This window comes from Rattus rattus, chromosome 13, assembly GCF_011064425.1.
Source record: "Rattus rattus isolate New Zealand chromosome 13, Rrattus_CSIRO_v1, whole genome shotgun sequence".
NCBI classification, from domain to species: Eukaryota; Metazoa; Chordata; class Mammalia; order Rodentia; family Muridae; genus Rattus; species Rattus rattus.
In genome coordinates this window covers 7,976,670-7,993,638 of record NC_046166.1, presented here as the reverse complement: position 1 = coordinate 7,993,638, position 16,969 = coordinate 7,976,670, and the positions used below count along the sequence as shown (strand labels likewise).

Sequence of the window (16,969 nt, the reverse complement as noted above, 5' to 3'; positions counted from 1 at the left end):
ACATGCATAATTTAAATTTAAAAATGGTTCACATGATACATTAGTTCATTTTTCCTCTAAGTAGGAATACTTCAAAATGTCTTTCCATTTTAGCAGGTTTCTGTAAGGGCTTAATGTGTAACACTGTATTTCATAAATCCATCTTTTCTGTATCAAAGTATCCGCAGTGGTATGGACCTGCCTAACATGCAAAGGCCTGGGCTTGATCCCCAGCAGTCAGAGAGCAACCTACACAGCTCCTGGTCCAGTAACCAGCACCTCAGAGACTGGCAAGTCATCTACTGCCTCTTCAGCCAAGCGCACCGGAGACTCCTCGGTCTAAATCTCAGAAGAGAGAGAGACCTGAGACCCCTGCCCTGATGAGCAACCCAGGCTGCAGTGAGGCCCGGGTCTAAGCCACAGGGACACAGAGCTCACTTAGAAAGCGCTCCTGCTGCCCGGCACACACAGCACGGCCGGTGGCAGCCAGGTTTTTGGATTGATGACATGAATCTAGTCATTTGTTTTACTTAAAAGAAAAACAGGAAAAAGAAGTATCTGTCATGAGATCAATAGCTCCAGAGTGAAAAACGGGTTTCCTCAAACAAATTCAAGACAATAAAGAATTTCATAAAATAAATCTCACAAATTCCTTCTTTTGTAGACTTTCAAACTTCAAAAAACTGTACCAGGCAATTTTTATTTTTGAACCGGAATGAAATACAGTAGTCTTTAAAATGAGGGACAAGGAAGGTCATTTTAAAGATGTCACAAAAATGTCAAAAACGTGGACACACAAAAATGAACTTAATATGGCATTTAACCAAAAAGTTCAAATACATGGGGAAAAAAAGCCAGACCTGAGCAAAAGTGCCTGGAACACAAGCTACTGAACACTTAATATTAATGTACCAGGAATTATCACTGAGCAGAGGAAGAACAACTATCTCAAGAATATGCAGGGAGGAGACCTGAAAAACACTCCACAAACCAAACCAAACCGCGCAGTAAACGTGGACACTGCTGACGCCAGGATAGGCGGAAACTGATATAGTTCACCTTTCCAAGGCTCGTCCTACAGACTCAGGTCTGAAATATAAAGGACTCATACGCTAGGAGTTAGTCTCACCTGAGGAAATTTATCCCAAGGAGGTTATTATATGCAACTTAGAGCAAATCAACTGTACAGAGTAGAGAATCTCTGGACTGTGATACATACGTACACAGAACAGAATAACACACAGCTATTAAAATAATTGGCAATAAACCTGTATTTTTTTTGGTGAGAACTATCAGAGTGCAGGTTTTAAGAGGGGCCATGGATGGGATTATGGTGCGACTGCATTCATGTCAAATGGCTACACAGAATTTTTTCACAAAGCTATTCAATGTTGACAGTGAGTTTAGGTGATGTTTCCATACTTGCCGGTGTTGTTCTGGGTTCAGAACAGTGAATATGTCACTTTTATGAAACCAACAAGACTTTCATGGGGGATGACTCCACAATGACAGACTCGCTGCCTGGTGTGGCTGTCAAGGACAGTTACTTGCCTTTGTGAGCTGGGGCTGCTCTTACTGTTTAGGCATTTCCCTGCAGGTTCTTAGCACTGTGTTCCTGGAGGGAACCCTGGGACAGAATTGCTTTAGTCTTAGTCTGTCACACTAATGGGTGATTCAGATAACCCCAACTGTCATGATTAGTTCTTTGTGACTTGACACAAGCTAGAGACAACAGAAAAGAGAACGCCTTCTTTGAGAAGATCCCTCTACCAAATGGGCCCCTGGGCAAGTCTGTGGGGCACTGTTTTTAAATGATTGGTGTGGGAGGGCCCAGCTCCCGTTGGGCAGCAACACTCCTGGATGTTATATGAAATCAAGCTGAGAATTATGGGAAAGCAGCCAGTGAGCAACACTCTTCCACAGCCTCTGCATCAGTTCCTGTCTCAGGTTCCTGCCTAGGTTTGCATCATGACGTCCTTCAAGAATGTATAAGCTGAAATAAACCTTTTCTTCCCCAAGTTGCTTTTGGTCACAGTGTTTTAACACAGCAACAGAAACCTTAAGTAAGACTCCAACCTTTTAGAAAGCCTCAGTTCAGTCATATGGGTAATGACTCAATCAGCACACCTATGTGATAAAAACCCAATCTGAACATCAGAAGAAAGCAGAATTTTTTGGTTGAACACACTGACACTCAAGGAGAGGTGAGTTGACACTATTCAGAGAGGTTGTCAAAGCTCCCAGTTGTCTTCCAAGCTTGATCGTAAGTGTATCCTGTCTCCTCATAGTATGGAACTTGAGAATTCTGTGGGTTATTCTAACTTTCAAACTTGAAGGGATCAGGAAGCAAAATGCAGTTGGCCTGGGGACCCTCTGAGCCTTGTGTCTATAGTTTGAAGTAAAGGCAGTCATGTGTAAGGACTCATTCCTGTACTCATTCCAGGAGGTTAAGTGCCAGACTATCTGTGGTACTTCTAGTTTCTGTCAGACCAGTTTGGTGAATGGATCTTCTGTAGCTAATGACAGTATTGCTTTCTATGTTTGATGCTTTCAAAGCCAGGAGGTGCTGTAATGGTGAAGGGCCAGCAGCATCACCAATGGGGTTGTAATGCCTCCTGTCTGTGCTGCCCGTGTGGCTCCCCTAGGCCACACTCCCACGGCACTGTATTTATCGCTGCACTATTTGCCTGCGCTGCATTTGCCTAGACCTTTCTTCCACGTACTGGGCTATGACTGTTGAAAGCAGGACCACATCTTATTTACCTCAGAATCTCAGTGCCCACAGCACGGCAGATGGTCCATGTGTTTAGTGAGAGAATGAATGAGCTCAGCGAATAGCACCGCCCATAAACAACCCTCCTGTGAGCTAAGTACTTTGGTTTGAAACATCTGAGGTGGTTTTACAGTTTTCCTTCCCACTGACCTTTGTACACTGGGCAGACAGAATCCCTTAAATCAAAGCAGATACTACGGGCTCTGGTTAATCAAAGAGATGAGCAGCCTCTGCACGGAAATAGTAACTGAAGGTAAGGATTCCTCCAAACACAGCAATGAAAAAGAGGATTGCGTCAAGTGTTCTCACATCCTTGGATTTTTATAGTCTCTTATGACAGAACATTAGAAACTGGGCTGTAAAGACTGACTGACTTATCTCTCCAACCCTTTCACCCCAGTGGGTGAGCTATTACCTTTCCCTACAGTGACTGACTTACCTTTTAATCTAGCATCGCCCCCAAAGGCACCACAGCCCCAGTTTCCTGTGGCCACTGCAGAGAGGTTCTCAGGAGGAACGCCAGGACGGAGGAATCCACAGTAAGCCTGCAGGGGACACAGCACAGCACATGAGTGAGCGGACAAGAGCAGCACCCACTGGCTAACAGTCTGCAAGCAGCAGCCACTGTAAACTGCTATTCTCATTCTCACTTTTCTTAGAGCCAAAATAAAAGGGAAAAAAGAGAATTGGAGTAAGAGGTGGGATGAGTAAGGAGTGAAACCTTCCACTGTCTGTTTGCCTCTAACTGCTTCGATATCGGGCAGATCAGATCCTTCAAACCAAGATAAATCTTAGTTTCTCTGTCAGGAGAAATGAGGCAACTAAACGGACTTCAGGAACCTGTGACAAGGGGTAGGAATTAAAGCTATCAACGAAGGGCCGGCTCCTCCATGACTCCAGTGCTATACTGTGCTTGAAGCATCAGATCCCTCCTCCTGACCTTCTTACACTCAGCTAAATGAGACCCTGGGTTAGATTAGAAACCACAGATTTAAAAGGCACTCTTATATTTTGTAACAAAATCTTAGCGCAGACTGTCACTGAAGCCCCCCCATCCCCACCCCCTGCTCTGTCTGGCTCTTAAGTACAGAAAACAAAATGGCCTTTAAGACCTCTCTCAGTCCTAACCTCCAATTCCACAGCTCTGTTCTAAGCTAGCATATTTAAGAATTTGCTAGCAACCCCAGACAAGTACCATATGTCCTAAGGATGTTGGCTAACTAGTAACTACATGAAAAGCTCATTTGGACATAGAGGACCCTAGTTTAAGGTCTGAAAGTTTCTGATTTTTTATTCCTTTGCTATCAGCCAAGTCAACCTTCCTGCCTTTTAAGGTTTTTGTTTTTTGTTTTTGTTTTTAAGATTTATTTATTTATTTTATGTTTGTGAGTACACTGTCACTTTCTTCAGACAAACCAGAAGAGGGCATCAGATCCCATTACAGATGGTTGTGAGCCACCATGTGGTTGCTGGGAATTGAACTCAGAAAGTCTGGAAGAGCAGTCAGTGTTCTTAACCACTGAACCATCTCTCCAGCCCCTTTTAAGGCTTCTTAACTTTGTGAAACTATCAAACAAGTTAAAGAGGCTTATTAATGTAACAGCAAAGCAAATCTCTTCTAGGTTGTCTCAGGTATCAAACAAAGACAAAAATACAGTCTGCATACTGAACCAAACTAAAAGGATGATCCGTGGCAAATATTCCTACAGAAAAATCAAGGACAAAGTAAGATGCTTCTGTGAAGCCTCACACGCAAAAATATATAGTAAGGTGTTCTCTGAATTCTCCATGAAGGTATAAAAATATAATTTATACACTGTCTGGAGAAATTAACAAGGCTATTTCTACTCTCCCCTAGACTATAAATCCTGATAGATATTAATTATAAGTTGTTGCTAAACCATTATTCAATACCAGGGTGCAGAGCTTATATAAGAACTCACAAATTACCTGCATAATCAGATGCACTGAGGTTCTGAAAATCCCTTTCTGGTCAACAATATGAGCGAGCTCCATTTTTTTTTTTTTTTTTGGCAGGTTCTTAAAAGATGAATAATCTGACATTCATTATATGAATATGAGGGAGAATAACCCTCTGTCAGAATAAACACAACTCTGTCACTCTATTTCCTGTCACATTTTCCTAGCATGCCCAAACAAAAAGGAGTTCTCAGCCTCCCAAGCGTATGCTTATGCCTTGTATTATGAGAATGGTTTCAGTCTCCTCCTCTCTACTGTAATCATCCTAGCAGGACACACAACACTCTAGAGACAGACATTTGTGATTTCCCTTTTGGTCATTAGGATACTGAAACAATGGACCTCAGAAGACTTACAACTTCCCCAGGCATCTCATGCTGGTAGAAGGGAAAGGATAAAGCCCTGCTGCCCCTAATGGAGGAACTTGCCTTCCAGAAGGAGAAGCAATTCACACACTTCTAACAATTCGCTGGACACCTCTGAAGGATGATGTGCCAAGACAGTAACAGGTCAGCGATGGGGGCCAGGGCTGTTTACTTACACTCCAGTGCCCTCGACTTAAAGCTAAATCTCATGTCAGGGCCCTATTTGCCCCTCTTCCAATATGGCTACACTGAACGCATCTCTTCTCTTCTCTCTGTTTCCCACCCCCCCCTTTTTGTTTTTCACTATGACCTGTCTCTTTAGAATACTGGAGATGGATGGTTGAACCTAGCATGTCTGGAATGACAGACATTAAAAGCTATATCAATCTCTCTAAATAACTGGGAGTTAACTGATTGCAATGAGCAAAAAAAATAGCTTATCTTAGTGATGATCAGGCTCAACAATGGGGAGTTTAAAACACTTAAATTATTAGAGGTAACATGAACATAAAGATCATACATTCTTGAAAAGTGATGGGGGGTAGGCCATAACAAGAACTCTGAAATGGAAATTATGCAGTTAGTGTTATCACATTATCAGATAAAATTTTTAAGATTAAATAATTTAGAATTACACAGTAGTATAAATAAAGGACTGGGCAGAGTAGGTGTAAAATGCTTCCACTCTGGTAAAAAGCACTTATAAGTTTACAAGTACAGTGTCTCCCAGTATCCTTTAGGGAGTATTTCAGGACACCAATGTAGATATCAATGTGGATACCAAAATCCACTGGTGTTCAAATCACTTTCACAAGACAGCACACTCTTATATGGCCTACACCACCCTCCTGTATACTTCAAAGAGTTTAAACCATGTTTAGTTTTGCAAACAGTTGTTACAATGTATTAATTAGCAAGTAATAACAAGAAAACAAATCTATACATGTTTAGAATGAATGAAGTAAAACATGTTTTCTTTCAATGTGTGTTTCATTTATTTATGGATGCAGAACCCAAAGGATACAGAGGGCCAATTGGTAAGAAGCCCGAACCCCTCAGAGGGTCCCGGGCACAGCCGTTCTCGGGAGCTCAGCAGACCTGTAAGTGCTAAGGTTCTTTCTCCCTTCACAGTGGAAACGGAGCTGACATTGGCAACCACAAAAAGGTAAGACTAGGAAGCAGTCTCAGAAGCCTTGCCAATTCCCACCCCATAAAGTTGTAAGTTCTCTAGAGTGCCATACTGCTGAGTACTTTTCTCTCCTCAACCGAACCTGGAGTGCTTGAGGGAACTGGCAGGAAAGGAAACCAACTGGAGCTCGGGCACTACTGACTTCCAGATCAGCACAGCACTCACTCACCCTAAGAACTAAGTGACAAAGAGGAAAGCCCTCACACCCCAAGAGAATGAGAGGAATCAAGGAACGGAATCTAATGACAAGGGAAGGGAGAGAGGGGAAGATCCTGGATCCTGAAGGACGCAAAGGGGAGTGCTGAAAACAGACAAAAGAAAGCAGAGTCATTTCCAGAAAGAAAGAAACACTGGTCATGGCGTTAGTTACTCTGGCACAGACGTGCACAGACAGACACATGTGTACTTTGACTCCAAGATCATTTGTAACACAGTCAAGTTGATACATTTCAAGGATGTTTCACTATCGAGTAAGCATATACTTTCCCCTAGATTAATAGTTATTGTTCTGGAAAATTACTTATTTATATAAAGTCAACCTATTATACTTGTTTAATCTAAACTAATACACAGTTAATACAGAAACTCTTGGTACTTTGTGATTCCTTAAAAAGACACAATTTTTTGGAAAAGAGAATAAAGTTCTATTACTAAAAAGTCTTAAAATTATCCCATGCTCAGTCGTAATATATTTTATAAACTCCTAAATATCCAGTTGTATAAAGACACTAGTTTGTGTCTCATGCATCAAAAAGAAGACTGTGGAATCAGTAAACTATTCACAACCAGGATCGTTGGTGAGGACTTAACAATCCAACAATTATAAATATCTTATCATGACGATAAGAAAACACAAGAGATTCCAACAGAGTCTGATGAGACAGGTAACAAAATATGAAATTATGGGTTACTTTTAGGTGCGCTGACATGACTACATTTCATGTGGAGAGACCAACAAGAACAACCGTTTGAAAGGGAGAATTAGGGTGGCTTTTTTGTCTTTAAAATAATGATCTATTAGCACACGGTTTATCCTGCTTCCTATTCATCTTGTCTGTGTATACATGCCAGTGAGCATCAAGTTGTGCCTGTGTAGGTCAGAGGACAACTGGAGAGTGCCAGTTCTCTTCTTTCCCCCAGAAATACTTTAATAAATTCACAGGATAGTACACTATCAGCTGGAGATACAGCTTGGTGGAAGTATGTCTGCCTATGGTGAGCAGGACCCTGAACTCAACCCCTTGAACCAATTAATTAATCAATTAGAGAAGATAAAACTCAAATAAATAAAAAAGTAGTCATTGCATAAATAGACATACAGGAACTGGACGTGCCTTTTGACACCTGAGTACAAGCAGGTCACTAGAGACAGAACAACCATTTTAACAGAAGTGCATATATTAACATTTATGCAAAAGAAACACAAAACAAAACTTACTCAAACACATCTATACTTTGCTCAGCAAATAAAATAAACTCAAAATGAATACTAGACTTGAAAGAAAAAAACACAGAAGGATGGCATTTGCAGATGATATCACCCCAGAAGACCTTGGAGGTCTTCAGTTAGGCAGAGTTCTTAGACTCTAGGAAAGCACATTAACTTCTAAATCAAGGTAAACTTGTCTTGAAGGAGCCTGCACATGCGAGCCCTTACATAAGGAACTGCAACCTAACCGTTCTCGTGTTCTACCTCGTGGATTCTAGCGACCCAAGTCAGGCCGCTGGGTTGGTGGCAAGTGTCTTTAGCTCTTAAGCAATCTGAACAGTCTGGATCTGGTATTTTTAAATGAACATAAAATGAAAGAAGATAGTTGAATTCAGGTTTCTTACTTGTAAAATTAAACAATGGATCAAATATGTTCTCTGGTTCTATGTATTGGGAGGTTAAAGGAAAACTTCTTAGAAATGATACATTTTGAACTAATACTCCAGAGAAAGAATGTGTCACATATTTTAAGATAATAAATGATCAAATATTGAACTACTGAAAAATACCAGTAGAGAGTACTGATTGGTTTTGCCATTAAGCTTTGATTTAGTAATAACCCTACTCCAAATATGGATCCCAACAAGACTCAATAAAACAGCAAACAGCTACAAGCAACTTTGTTCTGCTTCTATCCCAGATGACTCCAGGAAATGTCTCCATAGTGTAACCTCACCTAACCAAGTCTAAGAAGACAAGTATGACATCTCACCAGCATCGCAGTCTGCCTCTGCAGAGACACCGCCACTTTCACAAGCTGAAACCACAAACCTCTCCAACACCACTGTGTAAAATGTCAGCCAGCTGACCTGCCTCAGAATTAGAAACGGCTTCCAGGTTTCCACTGGATCTGCTTTTTACAGAACAGCTCTACTCTGAGTGCTGATGCAGCTCTAACAGGAGAGGTGGAGCCCATGTAGCGTGACCTCTTCTGGAGGATTCCAGTGGTCCTCTCCTCCTCAATGCCTATTGGCAAACAGGATGCTGGAGCTAAGACGCACGCCACTTTATGGTCTTAGCTTTTATTGTTTCACTTAGAAAACTCTATTGCCCTCTCACCTACCTTTGATATAGTACATAAAACAATTATTCACGCTATCACTAATAGGATCTTATAAAACATCGTGAAATACAATACATTATTTCCTCCAACTTATACTTCACTTTTATGTGATTCTTGATGTTTGTCCCAAAATTTATAAATCTGTTTAATACATAAGTGTAAATAAAAAAGAATTTAATTGAAGAAACCCAAAGTTATCTGTCTAGTTTGTGTGTACGTGTGTGCGTGTGTGTGTGCGTCTGTGTGTCTGTGTGTGTGTGTCTGTGTGTGTGTGTCTGTCTGTGTCTGTGTGTGTGTGTCTGTGTGTGTGTGTGTGTGTGTGTGTGTGTCTGTCTGTGTGTGTGTGTCTCTGTGTGTGTGTGTCTGTGTGTGTGTCTCTGTGTGTGTGTCTGTGTATGTGTGTGTGTGTGTCATATGTGATCTGTGTGTGTGTCATGTCTGATAGTGTATGTGTGTGTGTGTCTCTGTGTGTGTGTCTGTCTGTCTGTGTATGTGTCTCTGTGTGTGTGTGTGTCTGTGTGTGTGTCTGTCTGTCTGTGTATGTGTCTCTGTGTGTGTGTGTCTGTGTGTGTGTGTCTGTCTGTGTGTGTGTGTGTCTCTGTGTGTGTGTGTGTGTCTCTGTGTGTGTGTGTCTGTCTGTGTGTGTGTATGTGTACGTGTGTGTCTCTCTGTGTGTGTCTGTGTGTGTAGGCCTGAGGCACCACTAGGTGAATCCTCTTTGACCCATGTTACTTGTGAGACAGGGCCTCACTGACCATAGAGCTTGTTCTTTCAGCTGGAACGGCTACCCAGGAAGCACTAGGGACCCATTTGCTTCTGCCTCTCTATTGTTAGGGCTGTAGGCAAGTGTCAGCTTTCTATAGTTTTGCATAGGTACTGGGATCTAAACTCAGGCCTCATGCTTGTAAGCACGTGACCCACAGAGTCCTCTCTGCAGTCCATTTTAGCTCTTTCTTTTTGTCCTTTTTAGACTGCATTAGATTAAGATGCTGGGTTGGTGAGGTGACTTAGTGCAGAAAGGTGCTTGTTACCTAGTCCTATGAGCTCAAGTCCTGGGATCTGAATGTGGGAGGAAGGAGCTGACTCTTGTAAGGTGTCCCGTGACCTCGGCAAGTACACTGTAGCATACATGTCCTATCACACATATAAAACAAATGAAAACAAATGTAAATTTTTTAAAAATTAAGATGTGAAAATGACATTTTACAAAATCTATTGCTGCTTTTTTTCCCAGCAAGAGTTACAAAACAGTTCTTTTCTGAAATAATACATTTTGTGAATATAGCAGTGACTTAAAGAATATGTATCTCACTCAGGTATTGTGGTACAAACCTGTTATCCCAGCGCTCAGAAGGCAAAGGGGGATGAATTATGAGTTCAAGGCTAGTCTGAGCTACATAAAACCCTGTCTTAAATGGAAAAAAAAAAAAGGAGCGCACATTTATCAACTGGCTTCCCACACGACAGGCTCTGAGCCAGGGGCTTCCTCAGTGTCAGTTTACGTGAGGGTCAGCTGTGTTAAATCTGCAGGAATTTCTGTCTGGTTTGGTTGTTTGTTCTTGTGGGAATTCGATGAATATGTTGGGAGAAAAAGGAATGTTGGGAAAACCAAATAAGGACAGTCTACAAGTTTAGGGCTGGTAACTAATCTTTGAGTGGAAAACTCTTCATTTATAAAACTGTGATGTGAAGACGTGAGGTCTTGCTCGTTCCGTGAAGAGATACTGCCCCAGCACAGGCCTGCATTCTCCCACAGACCCAGAGACAAAGAAGGAAGGAGGTGCATGGGAGAGAGGAGGAAAGAAGGGAGCAGAACAGAGAAAAGACAAAAGCAAGCAGAAGTCAGGAGAATCTGGTGTAAGCCCTTGGTTTGGTCACTGTTCAGCTTTGAGCAGAGACTGAGTTACCCAGTGTCTAAGATTTCGTTTATCTCTAGCTAAGAGAGGTGCAAACAGTGTCTCTCGTCTTTTGGAGTGGTTTGGATTAAAGCAGGCCATGCAGGATGTCCAGAGGAATGGAAGGCCACTTGAGCCTGGGAGTTCAAGGGCAGCCTGTGTGGCATAGCAACGGATGCCTCAAGAAGAAAGAAACCCCTGGCCCTACATTTAAAGTGCTAAGTGGAGGGCCTAGTATAGTATAAGTAATCATTTTGTTACCTTCCCCACCGCTCTATGAATTGAAAAGCCATTCTACTTGTAGTTGACTGAAAAGAATCTCGTAAGTCAAACATAAACCATAACTGCACACTGACATAAACAGCAGCAGGTGGGAAGCAAATACAAAACTGTGCCGCTGTGCTCAGTAGGCAGCTCTGCCTCATCTGTGGGTGTCTATGCTCGGGCACCGGACTTACTAAACTTTATTTAGTGTTTAAAAGTATCTAGAAAGTAGTTATTAGTAATGTTCTGGGATAATGCACTTACATAATTTCTAAAATACCTAATTAATGCTAATCATTGACCAAGCCATCAGAAATCCTACCTGAGATGCTTCCATAAGACAGGCAAACTGACCTGAATGAAATAAACTTCCCCCACCTGCCTGGCTATTTCAAGACTCATTCTTTGTATATAAAGTCTATAAGTACTCTATATTCTATAACAGTGGTTCTTAACCTGTGGGTTTTGACCCTTTTGGAGTCATATGGCCCTTTCACAGGGGTGGCATATCGGATATTATTTTTTTTTTTTTTTTTTTTTTTTTTTTCAGAGCTGGGGACCGAACCCAGGGCCTTTGCGCTTCCTAGGCAAGCGCTCTACCACTGAGCTAAATCCCCAACCCCATATCGGATATTATTAACATTACTCTTCATAGCAGTAGCAAGATTACAGTTATAAAGTAGCAACAAAGTAATTTATAGTCAGAGGCCGCCACATGAGGAGCTGCACTAAAGGCTCAGAGCTGTAGTAAGGTTCTGTAGATAAAGGTTTTCAGTGTTGGAGGTATGAATAAGCCTATTCATCTATACATACTACTATAGACACATATACACACATATGTGTATGTGTGCAGGCACATATACATATATATCCCATATGTAACATTTCTCATGTCTCTGGAACAATAAAACAAAGGCTAATGACACAAGTACATGTAGAGAGCGTCAATTAACCATAAGGAATTTTAAGACTCGTTTATGCTCAAGGATTACATTAAAATATCATAATTATGGATTTAGCTCCTTAAAAATGACATTTATTCCACCTCTGCCACTGTGTGTGCGTGCGTGTGTGTGTGTCTGTCTGTCTGTCTGTCTATCAGTATATGAGTGCCTTGTACACAGAGAGGGTGGAGGACAATTTAAAGGAGTTGGTTTTCTCTTTCTACCATGTCTACTATGTCTACCTAGGTCCAGGAGAGCAAGTTTAGGAGACCAGGCTTAGTGGTAAGTGCTTTTACTCACGGAGCCACCTTACTGGCCCCAATAATTTCTTTCTTTTTTTTTTTAATCCCCAAAAAAAATTTTTTTTTTTTTTTTTTGGGGGTTGGGGCTGAACCCCGGGTCTTTTTTTTTCTTTTGTTCCAATGTTTTTTCTTTTTTTTTGTAATCCCCCCACCCCTTTTCTTTTTTTTTTTTAAAAATTTTTTTTTTTTTTTTTTTTTTATTAACTTGAATATTTCTTATATACATTTGAGTATTATTCCCTTTCCGGTTTCTGGGCAAACATCCCCCTCCCCTCCCTTCCTTATGGGTGTTCCTCCCGACCCTCCCCCATTGCCGCCCTCCCGCAACAGTCTAGTTCACTGGGGGTTCAGTATTAGCAGGACCCAGGGCTTCCCCTTCCACTGGTGCTCTTACTAGGATATTCATTGCTACCTATGAGGTCAGAGTCCAGGGTCAGTCCATGTATAGTCTTTAGGTAGTGGCTTAGTCCCTGGAAGCTCTGGTGGCTTGGCATTGTTGTACATATAGGGTCTCGAGCCCCTTCAAGCTCTTCCAGTTCTTTCTCTGATTCCTTCAACGGGGGTCCTATTCTCAGTTCAGAGGTTTGCTGCTGACATTCGCCTCTGTATTTGCTGTATTCTGGCTGTGTCTCTCAGGAGCGATCTACACTTCTGCACTTCTTTGCTTCATCCATCTTGTCTAATTGGGTGGCTGTATATATATGGGCCACATGTGGGGCAGGCTCTGAATGGATGTTCCTTCAGTCTCTGTTTTAATCTTTGCCTCTCTCTTCCCTGCCAAGGGTATTCTTGTTCCCCTTTTAAAGAAGGAGTGAAGCATTCACATTTTGATCATCCGTCTTGAGTTTCATTTGTTCTAGATATCTAGGGTAATTCAGGCATTTGGGCTAATAGCCACTTATCAATGAGTGCATACCATGTATGTCTTTCTGTGATTGGGTTAGCTCACTCAGGATGATATTTTCCAGTTCCAACCATTTGCCTACAAATTTCATAAACTCGTTGTTTTTGATAGCTGAGTAATATTCCATTGTGTAGATATACCACATTTTCTGTATCCATTCCTCTGTTGAAGGGCATCTGGGTTCTTTCCAGCTTCTGGCTATTATAAATAAGGCTGCGATGAACATAGTGGAGCACGTGTCTTTTTTATATGTTGGGGCATCTTTTGGGTATATGCCCAAGAGAGGGATAGCTGGATCCTCAGGCAGTTTAATGTCCAATTTTCTGAGGAACCTCCAGACTGATTTCCAGAATGGTTGTACCAGTCTGCAATCCCACCAACAATGGAGGAGTGTTCCCCTTTCTCCACATCCTCGCCAGCATTTGCTGTCACCTGAGTTTTTGATCTTAGCCATTCTCACTGGTGTGAGGTGAAATCTCAGGGTTGTTTTGATTTGCATTTCCCTGATGACTAAAGATGTTGAACATTTCTTTAGGTGTTTCTCAGCCATTCGGCATTCCTCAGCTGTGAATTCTTTGTTTAGCTCTGAACCCCATTTTTTAATAGGGTTATTTGTCTCCCTGCGGTCTAACTTTTTGAGTTCTTTGTATATTTTGGATATAAGGCCTCTATCTGTTGTAGGATTGGTAAAGATCTTTTCCCAATCTGTTGGTTGCCGTTTTGTCATAACCACAGTGTCCTTTGCCTTATAGAAGCTTTGTAGTTTTATGAGATCCCATTTGTCGATTCTTGATCTTAGAGCATAAGCCATTGGTGTTTTGTTCAGGAAATTTTTTTCCAGTGCCCATGTGTTCCAGATGCTTCCCTAGTTTTTCTTCTATTAGTTTGAGTGTGTCTGGTTTGATGTGGAGGTCCTTGATCCACTTGGACTTAAGCTTTGTACAGGGTGATAAGCATGGATCGATCTGCATTCTTCTACATGTTGACCTCCAGTTGAACCAGCACCATTTGCTGAAAATGCTATCTTTTTTCCATTGGATGGATTTGGCTCCTTTGTCAAAAATCAAGTGACCATAGGTGTGTGGATTCATTTCTGGGTCTTCAATTCTGTTCCATTGGTCTATCTGTCTGTCTCTGTACCAATACCATGCAGTTTTTTATCACTATTGCTCTGTAATACTGCTTGAGTTCAGGGATAGTGATTCCCCTGAAGTCCTTTTATTGTTGAGGATAGTTTTAGCTATCCTGGGTTTTTGTTATTCAGATGAATTTGCAAATTGTTCTGTCTAACTCTTTGAAAATTGGATTGGTATTTTGATGGGGATTGCATTGAATCTGTAGATCGCTTTTGGTAAAATGGCCATTTTTACTATATTAATCCTGCCAATCCACAATAATTTCTTTTAAAACTGCATGTTCCAGTCCCTCCCAGGAAAGTGTATATGAGAATATGAGCATCAGTCATAAAAACGGGAATCTTTCACTTATGTTAATACGCTGTGCAGCTACCGAACAACTAAGCATGCTTTACTTTACCTTTCTTTCAAGTATGTTTTTCAGAACCTGCTTAAACAAATATCCTTTAGTTTCAAAACCCATGTAACAAGATCCCATAGACATACTTATGTAAGGAATACCTGATGAGAATTTGATGATCAATCTAACTGTCTTGGTACATTCCATCATACAACATCTTGGGCTCGAAGGCAATTGCTTCAGGTTGAAAATTTATAACAATGAAAACAAGTTGTATTTATCTGGGGTTTTTGTTGTTTTCATTTGTTTTGAGGACAGGGGATGTAACCCAGGGCCTCACACATGCTAAGTAAGTACTTGACCACCAAGCTGCATAACCATCAGAGCACTTAATATGTCCACAGCTACTAACAACTAAAGCCTCTGTACCAGCCGGATCCGCAGTGAGCGGAGTGAGCAGCAGAGCTGCTAACACGCACAAAAATAGGCTTTCTGGACAGCTATGCTAGGAACTGCTTTACCCATATCTCAGAAACGACATCTAGTATACAGGTCTAACTTTGGTGACAGCATACTACTGAAACACTGGATGAGATTCAGTTAAGAACACTAAACATTCAAATAACCTAATAAATATATTATAACTATATTAGAAAGTGAGTTTATCAATGAATTAGCTGTTCAAACGGTGTAGGAAATAAAAACATCATTATGTTTAAATGTCTACTAAACTCTAAGGGCTGGAAAGGCCTTTTGTGGTTTGCTCGTCTATCCAGGCTGCAGTCACTGTCAGAGGTTTCTTTGCAGATACCTGCAGATATAGCCAGGCGAAACCGCAAAACTTGTTACCTTAATAAATAATATCCGGGGTTGGGGATTTGGCTCAGTGGTAGAGCGCTTGCCTAGCAAGCGCAAGGCCCTGGGTTCGGTCCCCAGCTCCGAAAAAAAGAATAGAAAAAAAAAATAATATCCTAATCAAATCATACTGGCAGGATTTAAACAACAGTTTGCAGAAGTGAGTTAATTTTCTTGGCTGTGAGAGTAATTTAGAAAAATATCTTTGCTGCTTTGTTAAGTCTCCAAATCTTTAGAACAGAATCAACACTCGCTCTCACAGAGGAATACACTCAGTACAGCTCATAGTAGTGAAGATTTGGACAAACCAGAGGTATAGGTCACTTTTAAGATAGCAAAAAAAAGAACTGATTAGACAGAACTATGCATCGTAGACTAGTCATATCATGTCAGATTACTGAATCAATAAATAACATTTTTTCTTTTCCATATTGAAACGTAATTTGTGGGTGCTTTAAATTTTTTTTTATCCTGATATCAGCATACCATTAGAGAAAATGTCATGTGACAGATCTACCTCCACCCCTCATTCCTTTCTACACAGTTTTATAATGATAATGTTCCAAATCCACTAAATACCTAATGAGATAAATGCATGTGCAGGTCTGACATCAAGCATCTATCAGGCCCGGAATCAAACAATTACCAAGTGGAAAGTACATCTTGTACAAGCTGACAGAACCATTAAATCAGGGGAGCTCTGGGCAGACGTACTGACACTGTAAGAATTACCAGAAAGCATTAATTTGAGCATTAATAAAATGGCAGTAAATAGAGGACAGCTGCCAGATGAATCAGAAATGAGGTTACTGGCCTTGTTAAGCTCACGTCTCACTTTCTCAGGCACAAACTGATCGAGGTAGCGTCTGAAGTGAAGTGCATCAATGGCGACGATCTCCGTGCAGCGTCGCTGCCAATCATCCCTGTGATAGGACAGAAAGGGACAAAGATGTGGAACACGCAGAAGCCTTTAAGTAAGACCCTGGCAGGAGCCATCCTGTTGACATTTTGCAGAGTTAAGATATTAAAAACAAACAAATTATAACCACGGGGCCCAGCAAAGCAGGAGGGCAGAAGACATTCTAGTGTTAGAGCAGAGGTGCGCACTGCAGGCCACTGAGGAGGGAGAGGAAAGCCAAGGGACAGCATGAGACGACACACTGTAGACAAGTACATCGCTTACAGCGAGCCTCTGAGGCTAAGGGACCTGGGAGAAAACAAGAGAAATCCTAGTCTTTGTTTTCCATAGACATAGACATCTGTTCTAAATCACTGGTATATAAAATTACCCCACACTGTACAGGAAATAATCCTGAGAATCAAGTATTACAAAATAATATATAACACTCACTCTAACCTTCTACTTACTGTGCAGCTGGCAGCTACAATGACTATCTTTAAAATGATCAGACACAAAAGCAGGTAAGACACGATGTCTACAGAAATCATATGAAGGACTATCTGAGCTGATGAGTTTGGAAACCCATAAAT

At 41.3% G+C, this 16,969-nt stretch overlaps 1 protein-coding gene across 3 annotated transcripts in view; it reads right to left on the bottom strand.

Annotated features, from left to right (window-relative positions):
* Parg (poly(ADP-ribose) glycohydrolase) overlaps nucleotides 1-16,969 on the bottom strand; it is a 111,371-nt gene that overhangs the window by 10,112 nt on the left and 84,290 nt on the right. For all 3 annotated transcript variants that reach the window (XM_032918644.1, XM_032918643.1, XM_032918645.1), the window contains 2 exons: nucleotides 16,293-16,401; nucleotides 3,192-3,297 (listed from right to left, as the gene is read on the bottom strand). In XM_032918644.1, coding sequence (XP_032774535.1) covers nucleotides 3,192-3,297; nucleotides 16,293-16,401 — 215 coding nt within the window. The remainder of the gene's footprint in view (nucleotides 1-3,191; nucleotides 3,298-16,292; nucleotides 16,402-16,969) is intronic.